Source organism: Plectropomus leopardus, chromosome 16, assembly GCF_026936395.1.
Source record: "Plectropomus leopardus strain MGB_pleo_1.0 chromosome 16, ASM2693639v1, whole genome shotgun sequence".
NCBI lineage: Eukaryota > Metazoa > Chordata > Actinopteri > Perciformes > Serranidae > Plectropomus > Plectropomus leopardus.
This window is the reverse complement of record NC_142191.1, coordinates 15,461,851-15,478,077: the sequence shown is the minus strand read 5'-3', so window position 1 is coordinate 15,478,077 and position 16,227 is coordinate 15,461,851. Positions and strand designations below refer to the sequence as shown.

The following is a 16,227-nucleotide window of genomic DNA, read 5'->3' as shown; positions in this document are numbered from 1 at the left end:
GCAGCGCCAGTTCTGCTTACCAAAATTGGCCCACTAGGTGACTCGCATTCCACGCCCAGCTCCAAGCCAGCGAGCTGGGCTTCATACCTATTTAAAGTTTGAGAATAGGTTGAGATCGTTTCGGCCCCAAGACCTCTAATCATTCGCTTGCCACGGAGCCGAGATCGGGCCCGCTAAGGTGGGATCTGTACAATAAGTTTCAGTTCGGTTTTGTTCTCTTCAGATGGAGGTTTTGGTAAAAGATGTCCGTAAGAGGGAAGGCAGCAGGGTCCGCCGATGATGTTACAAACCACTGGGTTTGAATTAATTACTGTTTTTAAGTAGTTTTACTTTCATTCACTGGGAGGTTCTTGATTTAGCATTAAGTTTTAACTCTAAAATCAATCAGAGGCAAAACACACAAAAACAAACTCATTCAGAAGTTGGCACTTGACTTCCATTGATCCCTTTTACTTTGCAGTTCACTTTTTTTTACTTTAATATAAGCTTGCCAACTGAGGGGATTGATTGCTAGTTAATGTGATGTCATGTGTGTGTGTGTGTGTGTGTGTGTGTGTGTGTGTGTGTGTGTGTGTGTGTGTGTGTGTGTGTGTGTGTGTGTGTGTGTGTGTGTGTGTACGTGTACGTGTACGTGTGTCCAACAGTGAAGCAGGTATTTCAGCTGCGAGCACACATGTACCAGGCCCGCAGTCTCTTTGCTGCTGACAGCAGTGGCCTTTCAGATCCTTTCGCTCGGGTCTTCTTCTCCACACACAGCCAGGTTACTGAGGTAAGACCATGTATGTGTGTGTATGTATATGACTGTTGGATTGAAGAACGAACTTAACTGAGACCAAGTCATGACCAAGACCAGAATGCATCGAAACTGAAACAAGAATAAGATTTTGAAGGGGCTGAGACCTAGTCAAGACCAAGACAAGACACAAATACAATAAAATGCAGAACATGCAAACTTATTAATATTTCACCTCTTTTATTGCCATACCGTACATACAGTATGTGTGTATGCATAAGTGAACCGCAAAACTCAGAGGTTATGCTGCATTCACATGGAATCAGAAGGGTGGTAGACAGCAAATCGCTTATCATTTTTAGTGGACGAGAGCAGGACGATAAAACTAAGTGAGGCCGGCGGAGAATATCAGCAACGTCACTGGTAGACAGCATTGCCGCACAAAGTTAAAATATGTTGACTTTTTGCCATCCTCTGCTACATGATGTTACGTAGCTCCTTCACACAAGGTGAAACCATTTGCAATCTCGACATTTACTGGACATTACTAGAAAATGACATAATATATTTTATTTCACTCTGTAAACAAAACTGCCTCACTATCATAACATCTCATCATGTAAGTTTTGTGCCATTCCATCGGACAGTTTTTTTTTTTTTTTCCCATGCTGTCCAGACGGTGTTGTCCGTCTGCTGTCTACCACCTACCCGATTCCATGTGAATGCATCAGAAGCAGCTGAAATCAGCCAAACCATCTTATTCAACTCTCCCTTTTTGCACAGGCAAAAAGTGATATCCCTGCAGTTAAAGTCTTGACCGATTTTGACAAAAACTCCAGAATCCGAGACAAGAGACCGAGACAAGACAGAGCAAAAATGCAGCATGTTTAAGGCAAGACTTAAATCGGGGTATTGAGACTGGTCTCCAGACTAAGACTAATCTTAAGTCCTACAACACTGCTGTATGCATTTAATTGTGTGTGTGTGTGTGTGGTTTATGAGTGTTTGTATTGACTATGTGTAAACTGATTTGATATGTGTGTGCTGCAGGTCCTGAGTGAGACTCTTTGCCCCACATGGGATCAGCTGCTGGTGTTTGACAATGTGGAGCTGTTTGGGGAAGCCAGTGAGCTGAGAGACGACCCTCCAATCATTGTGGTTGAAATCTTTGACCAGGACACTGTGGTAGGACTTCACTCTATGAGAATGAATATATGCATCATAGAGTGACTCTTAACGCTTGTTAAAGAAATTAAAAGCATTTAGTTTACTTCTAATAAATCTAAAGTGCTTCGCTTCTCCCTCCTCCATGTTCTGACCGTCTGCCCACACTTGTTTCACTCCACCCTGTCCTTCACCTGACCTCTGGCCTCGCTCACGCTGTGCTGGTGAAATAGAGTGTGAAACCATCAGTACTTTAGACACTGTGTGAATTAGCAGTTCTGATAGGTGTTAGCTGATGTAGCATGAATTGTTTGGTTCATCTGGTTGATGAGCTCTGGAAAGGTTTTGGAAATAGTTGCATGCACCTTCCTCTATTTCCCCTCTCTCTGTAACAGCAGTTGCTGCGGGAGTATTACTGATTGTAGTAATAGCAGCAGTTCTGCAATATAAACAGTCTACCTCCCAGTACGCAACCACAAAAAAAGAATGTAGATATATATTTAGTGAGTACACCTGTTTTTGTCTTTTGTACTGTAATCATTAGTCAGGATGTTTGTGTTATATATGACTTGAGTTTTTGATGTTTAAAAGCTCTCCTCCTCAAATTCCACATTTTTCTAACCCTCCACCTCTTTGACAAATACTGACACCAAGTGGTATTCGTGGTAACTGCACCTCCTGCATGTGTGTCTTACTCACTCCCCATGTTCCCTGACTGTCTCCACTGCCTGTTGTCACAATGTGGTGTTCAGGGTAAGGCAGAGTTCATAGGTCGGACGTTCGCAAAACCCACCATCAAGATGTGCGATGAGCACTACGGCCCCCCAAGATTCCCGCCGCAGCTGGAGTACTACCAGATTTACAGAGGGAACTGCACGGCTGGGGAGCTGCTGGCTGCCTTTGAGCTGCTACAGGTAAAATATGCAGGAACACACATACATAAACACACAATAAATAAATAAATGCTTTAACATATGCATGCACACATATACAACTTAATAGATCACCTCCTTTCAAGATTGCATGTCACTGCTGCACAGTTCATTTTGTTATTTATATTAAAGAATAACGGGAGAAATACAAAAGGGAGATTAAGAAAAAATTAAATGTGATTTGGTTACCCCAATGTTTTAGCAGTATTCTCTGTCACCACTTTTGTTGGCACCATATTTGTTAGCCTGTTATCACCACCAGCTGTAGAAAAGTGGGAAATCACTGGCAGGAATTTGTATCAGCTTTCTCACATGATACACACAAAACACACTTCTCTGGTTTTATTTTAGCAAAATGTGGATGGAAACCAAGCCCACATCCATGTCAGCCTTCAATTTTAAAAGGCGATCACTGATGACATGTAACCAGTCAGGTAGTGCTGTGGACAGGATATTGAGCGAGGCTACAGAGTGGACTGCAGACAAACAGAACCAGCAGTATCAGAGCCAATGTAGCGCATTTTACAATTAATTTATTTTATTAGCTATCGGATTAAACGAAGATTGATTCAGATACGTTTCAGAATATTGTGACCAATAACCGGCTGATAATCAGTGGATCCTTAGAAGTGGTCAAAATTTCAGGAAGTTACCTTTAATAATGTGGAGCATGCACCAAAGATCATGGAAACAACAGCAAGATAAAGGGGCTTCTTCCTCTCAAATACATATCCTGAACATGTCTCCATGTTTTGCTCTTTGCCTGTTTTCACAGTCTGTTTTCTTTAATCACCTCACCTGCATCATCACGAACTCTTTTTACTTATTATAATGCATTTCTTCTTGCCTTTTACTCCTTAAAATACTTGTATCTCCATTTTCTCCATGTTTTTTCCTCTGCTACCATGGTGTATTATCTCCTTCCTCCTGTGAAATCTCCATTTTCTCTTTCCTGTGCCGCCTCCTGCTGCCGACAGATACCTTTCAATTCGGAGGAGATTAGGCGTGCTCTGATCGCTGTCCATAACTTTGCCGTTCCTCAAATAAAGGTGCTCTTTTCTTGCATTCTCTCTTTTCATCCCACTTTGTGTTTTTCTTTGTTTATTCTGTTGTCGGTGTTTGTAATGCAATAACTGCAATTTATCTCTACTAACATGAATTTAATCTCTACCTTCCCCGCTGTAGAAAGTTGTTACACCAAGAAAAGAAAGAATTTATACAAATACTAGGACTGTAGGAAATAAATTTGGTTTGGTGCTTAATACTGTATCACAACACAGAAATTCCAGAAAAATTATGTTAGTCTCGTGTTTACTTCCCCTCTCTCCTCCTTTATTAGATTGGTCAAGGAGGGAAAGCTGATCTTCCTCCCCTTGAAGGGCCAACAGACTCGGAGCGTGGCCCCATCCTGCCTGTGCCGCTGGGCATTCGACCTGTCCTGAGTCGCTACCGCATAGAGGTGAGATTTTAACCACTAGCTCTGTTTTTGGGCTGAAAAATCCCTCCTCTCCTAATGCTGTTATTTCCTCTGGTTCAGGTTTTGTTCTGGGGCTTAAGGGACCTGAAGAGGATTAACTTGGCTCAGGTGGATCGGCCCCGTGTGGACATAGAGTGTGCAGGTAGAGGTGTGCAGTCTGTCCTCATCCAGAACTACAAGAAAAACCCCAACTTCAGCACCCTGGTTAAATGGTTTGAGGTGGTACGTACAGCTATCCATTTGACCATTACAAAGTTGTTTCCTAGATATTATATCCAGTTCCTTTCAATAAACATGAATCTTTACATTTTGGTTGAGTAGTCTTCAACTTTTTGCGAAACTTGCGACTTAAAATTGTGACTAATTGCAACAATAATGGAAGCCTTCTCTTCTTATGTCACACTTTCAGCTCACATAACCCTTAATTTTGTCCCCAGGACCTTCCAGAGAATGAGCTTCTTCACCCTCCTCTCAACATCCGGGTGGTGGACTGCCGGGCGTTTGGGCGTTACATCCTGGTGGGGTCTCATGCAGTCTCCAGCCTAAGACGCTTCATCTACAGCGCCCCAGACAAGACCTCCAACAACTGGGCCAGTGCAGGTACTAACACTCAAGTGAATGATTATTTTTAAATTATTGTGAGAAACTATATTTCTGTTAGCGAGGAGCCTATTAGCTGCGGGATTTGAGTGTGTACTGTTTGCTCGGATGACAACTTTAAGCTGAATCGAGTCAGCAGTCAATAAGTTGAAAATAAAATTAATTCAGTAAAATGATCAAGACATGAGAAGATTTTTTAACTTTCTTTTCACCACTGTTGTGCCTCCTTTTCTTGCATTTGTTTGTGAGAAACACATATTGAATAGTTAATGAGGGGCCTGTTAAACTTTTTTGAGGAGCCATGTTTTGCTGTTGCTAGCTTTGAAAAACTAGCAATATTAAGATGCATATTCAGAATTTCTGATCAGCAGCTTTGTCTTTGGCTTACCTCCTACTTGTATGTATTCTTGTGCAGGTTTTATTTTATTGTATTTTATAGCTTAAGCCCAAGAGTTGTAGAATTCTTGACCCCTAGAGTATTGTGTGTCTCTACAATGATAATTGTATTATTGTTTTCCAGTGCATCAAGCCATTAAGAGAGGAAGTCTTACATTGGAAAGGCATTTTATTTATACGTTTTACACTCAGACTGACTGTGTAATCTTCAAATGTGTCAAATATAAACAGCAACAAGTAGCAAATTTGAAAACATGTAGAGGTCATTCTTCCTGTTCACTTTTCCATGTCAGTTCTGTGTTTCCTTTATTTCTTTAAAAAAAACCTGAATGTGCTTACCAAACATGGGTGAAACATTTTTTTCAAATAATTTTTAGACTTTGTTTTAACCTTTTCAAATTGCCAGTTGGCTGAGGTGCCTGAACGGTTTAGACAATGGCAGAATATCTGAATCAAGAAAGGTTAAAACAAATTTTAAGAATTGTATAAAATACTTCAGAGTCAGCTCTCTGGTACACCGTATGGGCAAAGTTCATTTCCAAATCTAAAAAACATATTTTTTCTTCTTACGTAGTGCTAGTTATCAGTCTAGATAGTTTTCTGTGAGTTGCTGAGTGTTGGAGATATCAGCCATAGAGATATCTGCCTTCTCTCCAATATAATGAAACTAGGTCTCACTCGGCTTGTGTTGCTCAAAACACCCAAAAAATGCATTTCAGAAAACTCAAAAGCAACGTTACCCTCCAGAAATCATGATCCCATCACTCAAGACAATCCACAGACCTTGTTGTGAACAGTTTCATGTAAGCACTAAGTATTTTCTGAACTACATCCACCAATGGTTTCACCACATAGAAGGAAGTGTGAGTCTGTTACTCACTCACCTAGCATCACTGAGCCAAGGAGGACACTATTAATTTCACGCTGTCATGAGCACGTGTTTCTCGTCCATGAGCAGATGCATGCTTCCTCTCCGGCGGTGATGCGGTTGGTAGGTGTAGTAAAAATAGTTTCTACAGGAAACCGCTTACAGCAAGGGCTGTGGATTATCTTGAGTAACTTGGTCATGATTTCAGGAGAGAGACATTGCTGTTGAGTTTTTCAAATGTATGTTATTGGCGCTTTGAGCATTTCAGCACTCTACAACACACACTAAAACAATCTAGACTGATGAATATTTATACAGATAAGATGAAGAATATGTATTTTTTATTTGGGGTCAACTGTCCCTTGAAGGATGAACGTTTATTCTTTATTAATTTCGCTGATTTCTCTGCTTGCTTTCTGCCCTTACCAACTTTTCTTGCCCGTGTCCTCCTTCCATCTGTTATCTTTTTTTCCTCTCTCGCATGTCCTTGGCTGTCCTGTCCCGCCGCCTGCTGTCTTTGTCCTTTGGCCTCACTCCAGCTAAGCTAATGAATGGCTACATGGTCCTTACCAATGGCGGCTCCCAGCCTCGCTCCTCACCCAGCCTTTCTTCCCGCACCCTCTCTCGCCCCGCAGGTGACATCATCGTCAACATGGACGCGGAGCCTCCGGTCCGAAAGATGGACACGGTTGTCAAGTTAGAGGCTGTAAGCTTTTCTTGAGTTCACGCACTGTGGAACATTGCCTTCTTATTTCTATTGTACAAAGTGTGTGTTTATATATGTAAATAGTAGCACCGCTTTATGTCCTGCCCTTTTTACCTGCCTCTGGTCATGTGTCGTTCCTACCTGCATCATCCATTGTGTCTATTAACCCTTGTGTTGTTTTATGTAACGCCCCCTATCATAGACGTCTGACGCTGTTGTAAAAGTTGACATGGTAAGTAATAGCTCCTTTAGAAATTCGTCGAAGTTAACCGTTGCCTAATTGTGAGTAAAAACTGAGCTACTGTGAATCACTTTGAGTGTTTCAACTGTTTCAACAGACTGAGGAAGAGAGTGACAAAGACAAAAAGAAGAAGAAAAAGAAAAAGAAAGGAGGAGGAGGGGAGGATGAGGATGAGACAGATGAGAGAGTGCTGGACTGGTGGTCCAAATATTTTGCTTCAATAGAGACCCTGAAGGAGGTTTGTCTATTCTTTTATGGTCTGTTTTATTCACATCTGCATGTTTTTGCATACATGAAGTCCTGACAACATAATTTACCTGGTTCTGCAGACTCTCAGAGCGCAGGAGGTGGCTCAGGCAGAGGCGGAGGAGAGAGAGGACCTGGAGATAGCTGCAGAGGCAGCAGGTATTGAACACCGCTAAAACAGTCGGGCTCACTGCCAGTGCACCAAATGTCTGCTGCTTTGATTTCTTTTAAAGGGAAAGGTCACAAATATTGGATTTAAAGTTGAAGACATACTCTAGACTATTTTTACTTAGTTTTTCTTGGATTTTGTAAAGAAAAATTCTCAGTCGTTTATTTATTTTGAGTTGATAGCCTTCAGGAAGTTTATTTTCACTTATTTTTTTTAACTTTTCAAAGAGTAATTCCCAGTTTATGTCTTTTATCTTTGAGTTGATTGGCCCCAGGATTAAGAAAATGTAGTTTTGTTATTTTTACTTTATATATATATATATATTGTTTTACCTTTTTAAGAGTAATTCCCAGTAGTTGTTTTTTTCTAAATTTCTGAGTTAATAGCCCTCAGCATTAAGAAATGGCAGTTCTGTACTGCCTAAAATGGCAGGAAAAAATCTGTTCTGATTGATACTTCATGCGAAGGAATTTAATATGGCTGAGTCTGAAATCACTCACTATTTACTATAAAGTGCACTATATTTACCATCTTTCATTTGAAGTTAATGTCACAGTGGAATTCATATAGTGTTGTTAAATATAACAACAATAGAAAAAAAGTGGTGTTCTCGACCTGTTCACTGAAGCTGTGTCCCAAATCCAAACAACATACTAATCCTTAACATGTACTCAATGTTAGTCACCCTCGTATACAGTTTTAATGGTTAGTATACAAAAATATCAACATACTTTACAATTTTATATTAAAAGGAAATGTAGAGCATTGCCTCCTTACGTGTGTGAGTTGTATGTGCAGTTTTACTACCCCCTACAATTAAGTTATTTATTTATTTTTTGTAGTTTTGAGCAGGCTCTGAGGAACGCTACTTTGCCTTCCTTCCTGTTTTTCCTGGTTGCCACTTGTGGTATTACAGCAAAAAATATCCACTGCGGCCCCAAAAACATTTTCTCCATGAATGTCTGACCTCACAAATGCTCTTTTGGATGAATGGGCAAAAATCCCACAGACACACTTCAAAATCTCTTAGAAAGCCTTTCCAGAGTGGAAGCTGTTATAGCTGCAAAGGGGGGACCAAATCCATGATTATGCCTATGGATTTAGAATGGGATGTCATAAAAGCTCGTGTAGGTGTGATGTGTAGATGGCCCAATACTTTTGTCCATACAGTGTACTTTCTGGTAACAGTCCCACAATGCTAAGTGTCAAAATTTTTTGGCAAAAACAACAGCTGTCAGTAATGACCTAAAATGCTGATAATTCAAAAATGTCCAAAATCTTAATTCACTTACTCACTGTAAACTATAGAGTGATAAATATAAAGCTAGTGGTGAGTGAGTGAACGGAGGAGTGATTTCCGACACAGTTTTTCTGAGATTTGCGCTCTACCAAAAGTGTGCAGAAGCATCGCTATGTGCTTCCTGCTTTGGTCTCTTTGCTCTCAAGGATTTATCCACCCATGCTCATCCATGAACATGAGTTGAACATCACCATATTCATAATCATTTCCTACATCAGCATGACCTCCCAGCTCTGTAGTACAAATGAAAGCTGGCTGATGCAGTCTCACTGAATTAACCTACATCTACACCAACGTGCATTATGACATAAATTATGTACTGTTAGACTGCAATCCATGCAGCATAAAACCTCTTTGAAGGTGTAGCATGAGAGGATATATTGTCAACTTCAGAATCGAATTTTTAATATAAACTGTAAACAGTAAAGATGGTGTTTGTGACATAGTTGTAAAATTTAAACTACATTTCCCGTGAACCCCAGTAGCCTTCTCACTGATCATCATTTTTTCTGAGAACTGTAAAATAAAAATGACAGTCATGTAATTTGATTCATTTATTAACATGCATTAATGTACCATATGATACTTTTAAAGAATATGCTCCTATACCTACCAAAATGTTTTTGCTTTCCTCCTGGAAGATTAACTTAACACTGGGCTGACAGGGCAGTGGTTGCTGTCCTCACTAAGCATTACTGATGTGTTTAGTTGGTCATAAGTTAACTTTTTTGCACCTGTAACCACACCGAACAGTGATGTCACAGGGTCCTGGAGTGCACCTGTCTATCACTGCAGCAAGGTGAGAAGTGTCCAAAAACAAGACTTTCAGGTGAAGTTAAGTTACCCTTCTGAATATATTAATTACACATTTTGGAAAGGTTTTTATTCTTGAAGTGACTTTTCCAGCATACAGGAACATTGGACTACATTTACAACATGAATTCAGGGGAACTCCCGTGATAAACACATCTGTCAGCTTTCATGTTGCATGACACGTGTAGCGTGCCACCCCTCTTCATGACTCCAACCCTACTTTGTCCATATCCACCTCCACTCACCCCTCCAATCAGATATGAAACCTGATGACCTTCTTCTGAAAGGCTCCAAGACAAAGGAGAAGAGCAAAGAGAAGAAGAGCAACAAGGACAAGAAGAAGGGTCTGGCTGCAGAGGGCTCTGAGAAACGACCTGTTAAAGCAAAAGTGGACGAGTTGATGGTCAGTATGTCATTCTGTCATTCACACCAACAAACAATAAAACACAGATACAAACACTATGTTTGTTCACGATGTTTGTTGACTTATGCAGGTCTACAACAAGGAGCTGGAAAGTGAGTTCGGCAACTTTGAGGACTGGCTGCACACTTTCAACTTGTACCGAGGAAAGGCCGGAGATGATGACGAACACGCTCTGGATGACGACAGGATTGTCGGCAGATTCAAGGTGGGAAAACACTCAGTAAAAGCAAGTATGTCCTAGCCAACTGGTAACTTCCGAATGCTGTAAAATGACGCCATAAAACCCACTTTTATAGACTTGCTTTTATGTGATGTCGTCTATTTTGATTTATCTATTTTAGTTTGTCTTTTAAGTTATTGTTTTATTCTGTCGATCGTCTTTAATTCTGTTATTAGTACTATTATTGCTGTGTTTACTGCTTATATTCTCTGAATTTCATTTACTCTCATTGGTATGGGTTTTTGTTGTTATTTTTGTTTTTCAATTGTTTCTGTAGTTAATTCTACTTTAAATTTTGTCTGGCCTTAGTTTGACATTATTGTTATGTTGCCTTTGTAAGAAACCCTTCTGAATAATGAAGCAGAGGTTAACCTGTTCTTTTTTCTGTCACCCAGGGATCCTTATGTATGTACAAGCTACCTCTGTCTGAGGAGATCACGAGAGAGGCAGGATTTGATCCTAACATGGGCATGTTCCAGAGTATTCCACATAACGATCCAATCAACGTCCTTGTCCGTGTGTATGTGGTCAGGGTGAGTGACCTTCTAAAAATAAAACACTGTACTTCATACCTGTAAACACTGGGTTGTGAAAAAGAGGGACATTTTCTGGGGTATCGGATGGCCTACTTGCAACATCCCCGACCCCAAATAACCCTACATCACAAATTAATACAATAAATACATAGATGTAAACTAAATGACTTATAATGAGCCTTAAATCTGCAGCTCACATTAAAATGTACTAAGATTTACATCACAAAGTGGCGCTTCCTCGAATGTGAGCTTAAACGTGTGCAGTGACAAGTGATGCACAGCACGTCAGGTGGGGTCCTTAGGGTTGGGTTGCCAGGCACCACAATACATATCCTACAGTCTGGATGTATCACCGAAACCATGAAACACGCATCTGAGTCATATCAGCATGAAATCAAGAGATGGTGGGAGAAATTACCAGTTGGGGGCAGGGCACGAGAAAGGGTTCAAAATATGGAGACTCTCGTGTAAATGTTGGCAGGTATGATAAAGCAGTTCAAAACGCAACACATCATAATGAACATTAACAGATAAATACTGTTTCTGATTTTATTTAATTGTTTTCCTCGACCTCAGGCTACAGATCTTCATCCTGCTGATATCAATGGGAAGGCTGATCCGTACGTTGTCATCAAGCTGGGCAAGTCAGAGGTCAAGGACAAAGAGAACTACATCTCCAAACAGCTCAATCCTGTATTTGGGAAGTAAGTTGAGAGACAGCTACTCCTCATGTTTCCCTTCTGCATCGGGGCTGGTTCTGGGTCAGTTTCTGATCTAGAACCAGTTCTTTGTGTTTCGACAGCCAAAGAACTGGCCCGAGGCCAGAAGAACCGCTTCCAGGCAGGTACCAACACTTTGCTGGGCCAAATGAAAGACCTGCTTACATCAGGGGCTTGGGCTGGGGTTATCATGACCGACCAAAACACAGTGGCAGTTTGGCTGTTACTAAAAATGTCCTGTGCAGCAATATTCTGAACAAGTCTGAATCCCTCTTCACATTTACTTTCAATTCTTAATTCTTCTGAACGTATTCTGTTCATCCTCCACTTGTCTGCGCTCAGATCATTTGACATCGAGGCCACGTTCCCCATGGAGTCCATGCTAACTGTGTCTGTTTACGACTGGGACCTGGTTGGCACTGATGACCTGATTGGGGAGACAAAGATTGACTTGGAGAATCGTTTTTACAGCAAATACAGAGCCACCTGCGGCATTTCATCCAACTATTCTGTGTGAGTATCCATTTGTACAATCCTTTACATGTTTGAGTTATTGGTTTAGTTTCACTATACATAACCACACACCTGTCTTAATTTTCATTTCAAAAGCTCCAATTTTGTCCTCAGTTTGACTGAATTTAGTACTCTTAATATATATACTGAAGCAGTTCAGTTACCTCTTTGTTATCTGTTGATGGAAGCCATGGATATAATGTTTGGCGGGACCCGATGAAGCCAAGTCAGATCCTGGCGAAACTCTGTAAGGACTGCAAGATTGATGGACCTCATTATGGGCCGGGGGGCAAAGTCAAGGTGGCTAATCGAATCTTCCTGGGACATACAGAGATCGAAGATGAAAATGGTATGGCTGCATTTTTCTCCTAAAACTGAGACCTTGTCAGTCTGCAAAGCATTGTGCATCACTTGTTTAAACCAATACCAGTATAATATGATATACAAGTGATCACACAAGTAGTCTCTGATTTCAAGAGTTATTTTACAAGATTTTAATCGTAATGTGTTTTTGGTTTTTGTTACAGAGATATTTCTTTATTTTTCCCTTTTTTGTTGTTATTCTTTCATGTTCTTGATGTTTTCTTACATAAACAGACTTGTGCACATTAAGCTTTTGACTTTTGTCAGAGATTTCAACTACATTTGGTCTTCTACTGAGGATATGTTATCACCTATAAACCAGCCAACCCAGTTGAGAAGTAATCTGATCAAATCTGGATCAGGACGATCCAGTCCAGTGTTGGTTTGAGAAAAAAAAATACAGTTCAAAGTAAAATGCATTATTTGATGGATTGGCAAAACATGGGATCTCTAAATCTGGATTGTGGTTCTGATCCAGATAAAAAAAAATTTTTAACGAGGCCCAGATACCAGCAATCTTATGAAATTATCGCATTTGCCTTTTTTTTTATCTGTGTGTTATTCAACCTTTTTTTGTGTGAATATGCCAGGTCTGAAGAAGCAGACTGAGGAGCATTTGGCTCTGACGGTGTTGAATCACTGGGAGGAGATCCCGAGGGTTGGCTGGAAGCTCGTCCCTGAACACGTGGAGACCAGACCGCTGCTGAACCCCGACAAACCCGGCATCGAACAGGTAGGAAAGACCCACACCTGTCTGGAGTCATGGAACAGATATTAAATTACAGTCATACATGATTTTTTTCTCTGTGTATTTAAAGGGCCGTATTGAGATGTGGGTTGACATGTTTCCTATGGACATGCCTGCCCCTGGACCTGCGATTGACATATCACCACGGAAACCAAAGAGGTAGGCTCTGGCTGGAGGGAATACGACAAACATCACAATGATTATGTCTTTTTTTAATTATGAAAAACTGTAAGTTCAAGATTTAATCGGTAGCACATTTCTTAATAGCATTCAAAGTGTCTAAAATTTTTCAGTTCTTCCAACAGAATACGTATTTTTATCCCCAAGTTAAATTATGGTGAGTCTGTTTGAGTAGTTAGAGCTCCGTTTATTGTCAAATATAAGTCCAACTGTGTGTTCCTTCCTCCCCCCCTTACCAGATATGAGCTCAGGGTGATTATTTGGAATACAGACGAAGTAATACTGGAGGACGATGATTACTTCACTGGGGAAAAGTCCAGTGACATATTTGTCAGGGGGTAGGTACAGCGGGACGCGGCGACCAAGCCTCATCCCGTGGATGTGAGCTGTGTGTGGATTTTTTTTTTTTTGCAGTTAACCATTTTTTGTTTTGTTTCCATTTTTATCTGTGTGCGTTTTTGTGTTGTTTGTCTTTGTGTTTGTGGTGTGTCTCCCTGTCTGTCGTCCTCTCTCTCTCCTCTGGTCAATGCTCTGCTGCTGTCTAGCTTTGAGCTTCGTGTTGTTATTTGGAACACTGATGACGTAATTCTAGAGGACGATGCTTTCATGACAGGAGAGAAGATGTCTGACATCTATGTCAGGGGGTAAACACACGATTCCATCGCATGGCTCGTACAACTACCTCCCTTCCTTCCTCCTGAAGCTCTGGAGTCATTTCTTTTCCCCCTTTCCAACTCTCCATCCAGCACGTGACCTCGCTTGTCTTTTACTCTCCAAATAGCACGCTGAAAACTAATACCAAATGAAAAATGAGTTTAGTCAGGATCAAACCACAGAAACAACTTTTTGAGTAATTACTTGCCAAAACAATCCACAGATATGCTGAGACTGAGTCACTGTTCGTGACCTTGGGAACTGTAGAAATCTTTTTGCACAGACATAAAGTCGCTCAAGTGCTTAGAGAAATGAAATGGCTATTTTGAACATCTACATTGTCGTGACTTTCCTCCCTGTTTTGGTTTGTTGAACTACTTTTTTCTTTTATTTTTGTTTAACTACATATTTTTGTTTGCTTTTTTCTTTATTTTGTTTTGTTTTCTGTCAAACTACTTTTATTTTATGAAATGACCGTTTTGCTTTTTCTCTATCAAACTGTTGTCTTATTTTGTAAAGAAGCCATTTCTCTTCTTTTTTGTCAACTACTATTTTCTTTTTGTTAAATGAATAGTTTTTCTTTTTCATCAAACTATTTTATTTTGTGGACTATTACCTTTTTTGTTGAACTACAATTTTCTTTTAAATTATTTTATTTTTTGGTAACTATCATTTTGATTTTTGTCACGTTATTATCCTTTTTGTTAAACTTCTGTTCTCTTTTTGTTTTTTGTTTAAAATATTAGTTTTATTTTGTTGAATTACAAATTTGTTCTATTTTTGTCAAACTACCATTTTCTTAATTATTCAACTGTGATTTTGTCAACTACCTTTTTCTTTTATTTTGCTAGACTACCATTTCCTCTCTGTAAACCTATTTTATTTTGTTCAACTACCATTTTCTTTTCTTGTCAAGCTATTGTTTGAACATTTTGTTTTGTTTTACATATTACCATTTCTTTAATTTTGGTAAACTACCTTTTAAACAAAAAAAATTCCGAGGTCAAGATTAAACTGTTAACATTCATCTGTCATTATGATGATGATGATGATGATGATGATGATGATGATGGATTAAGGTTTGTGGTTTGGTCCTGTTTCTTAGATTTTACTTTAACTTACTTTACGTAAAGACTTTCGAGATATTTGTAATTTTAATTTTAAGGTATTTGGAGGCTCTTGCATGTATTGAAGTGAAGAATAAGCATGACGGTACGACAGAGCTCCAATGTTTTTGATAACATTGTCATGTTGCAGATTGGTCCCAACACCGGACCTTTTCATGGCAGACATTTTGACTTGTAGGTGCAGTTACATTAGCCTTCCATCCAGTGAAGTTACTTTACTCCGAAGCCCCCAAAAAATCACAAGGAATGCATGCCTGAATTCATTTAAGTGAGTGGAAGACAGCGATAACTCACAGGATGGAAGTGAAATGTGACCATAAACCTATGAGAGAAATAGCACTGGTGTAACTCTTAACATTAATAATGTCTCATTACATTAAGTGTCCCAGTGCACTATGGCAGTACAGCATGCACTACAACCCCAGCTCCTCTGAACTAAATGCAATGCAGCCATTATTAATGAATTTAATTGTGCTTTTCTTGTGGCTACATGTAAAATTTCTACAATGAAAAGGGTCTTTTTGATATTTTACTCCTGTTAAAAGATATTAATGTCAGTGTTTTGCGGCGCCTCCTCATTCCCGCATCTCTTAACCAAACTCACTTTTCCCTCAGCTGACTTGGCGTCACCTGTGGGTGTGTCACCTCAGGACTGCACTGTAACAAACAGCGTGCCATCCTCAAACAACTCTAAATACTTGGAGGATGATAAAACTAGTTTAAAAATCAAGATCTTTATTCAGTGCTGACACAACTGTCTGCACTGACCATAAAGACAGGAGGATGGGGTTGTTGCAGATGGATCCAGTGTTGTGATACAGTTATGCTTCATATGTTGCGTCACATGAGATCAGTAATGTTTTAATGACATTTTTACCCAAGCCAAACCCCAGTGCTTTTCCACCTTAACCCCAGCCTAATTTATACCAGTGCATCTCAGTTACCAAATCCTAGCACATTCCCTGACATTTTTCCACTTTTCACTGAGATGTTTTAAGGTGAAAGTCCTTTGTCAGCATACTTTTTCATGTTTTTTATATTTTTTTGAGAACTGAGAGTGCAGCTTCCCTCCTGCTCCTCCTCACTAATGAAGCCAGT

The 16,227-nt window shown here is 39.9% G+C and overlaps 1 protein-coding gene across 10 annotated transcripts in view; it reads left to right on the top strand.

Moving 5' to 3' along the window:
* The window catches only part of otofa (otoferlin a), a 136,297-nt gene that overhangs the window by 85,185 nt on the left and 34,885 nt on the right, over positions 1 to 16,227 (top strand). For 3 of the 10 annotated variants that reach the window (XM_088089230.1, XM_088089229.1, XM_088089226.1), the window contains exons 24-43: positions 645 to 769; positions 1,784 to 1,918; positions 2,650 to 2,811; positions 3,807 to 3,878; positions 4,169 to 4,288; positions 4,367 to 4,528; positions 4,744 to 4,906; positions 6,710 to 6,876; positions 7,079 to 7,108; positions 7,215 to 7,355; positions 7,447 to 7,522; positions 9,903 to 10,048; positions 10,140 to 10,274; positions 10,685 to 10,822; positions 11,402 to 11,529; positions 11,887 to 12,057; positions 12,246 to 12,406; positions 13,011 to 13,153; positions 13,239 to 13,327; positions 13,588 to 13,686. In XM_088089230.1, coding sequence (XP_087945356.1) covers positions 645 to 769; positions 1,784 to 1,918; positions 2,650 to 2,811; positions 3,807 to 3,878; positions 4,169 to 4,288; positions 4,367 to 4,528; positions 4,744 to 4,906; positions 6,710 to 6,876; positions 7,079 to 7,108; positions 7,215 to 7,355; positions 7,447 to 7,522; positions 9,903 to 10,048; positions 10,140 to 10,274; positions 10,685 to 10,822; positions 11,402 to 11,529; positions 11,887 to 12,057; positions 12,246 to 12,406; positions 13,011 to 13,153; positions 13,239 to 13,327; positions 13,588 to 13,686 — 2,563 coding nt within the window. Of the gene's footprint in view, positions 1 to 644; positions 770 to 1,783; positions 1,919 to 2,649; positions 2,812 to 3,806; positions 3,879 to 4,168; positions 4,289 to 4,366; positions 4,529 to 4,743; positions 4,907 to 6,709; positions 6,877 to 7,078; positions 7,109 to 7,214; positions 7,356 to 7,446; positions 7,523 to 9,902; positions 10,049 to 10,139; positions 10,275 to 10,684; positions 10,823 to 11,401; positions 11,530 to 11,886; positions 12,058 to 12,245; positions 12,407 to 13,010; positions 13,154 to 13,238; positions 13,328 to 13,587; positions 13,687 to 13,893; positions 13,993 to 16,227 lie in introns of all 10 variants that reach the window. The other 7 variants (XM_088089224.1, XM_088089228.1, XM_088089225.1 and 4 more) reach the window with 4 other exon arrangements.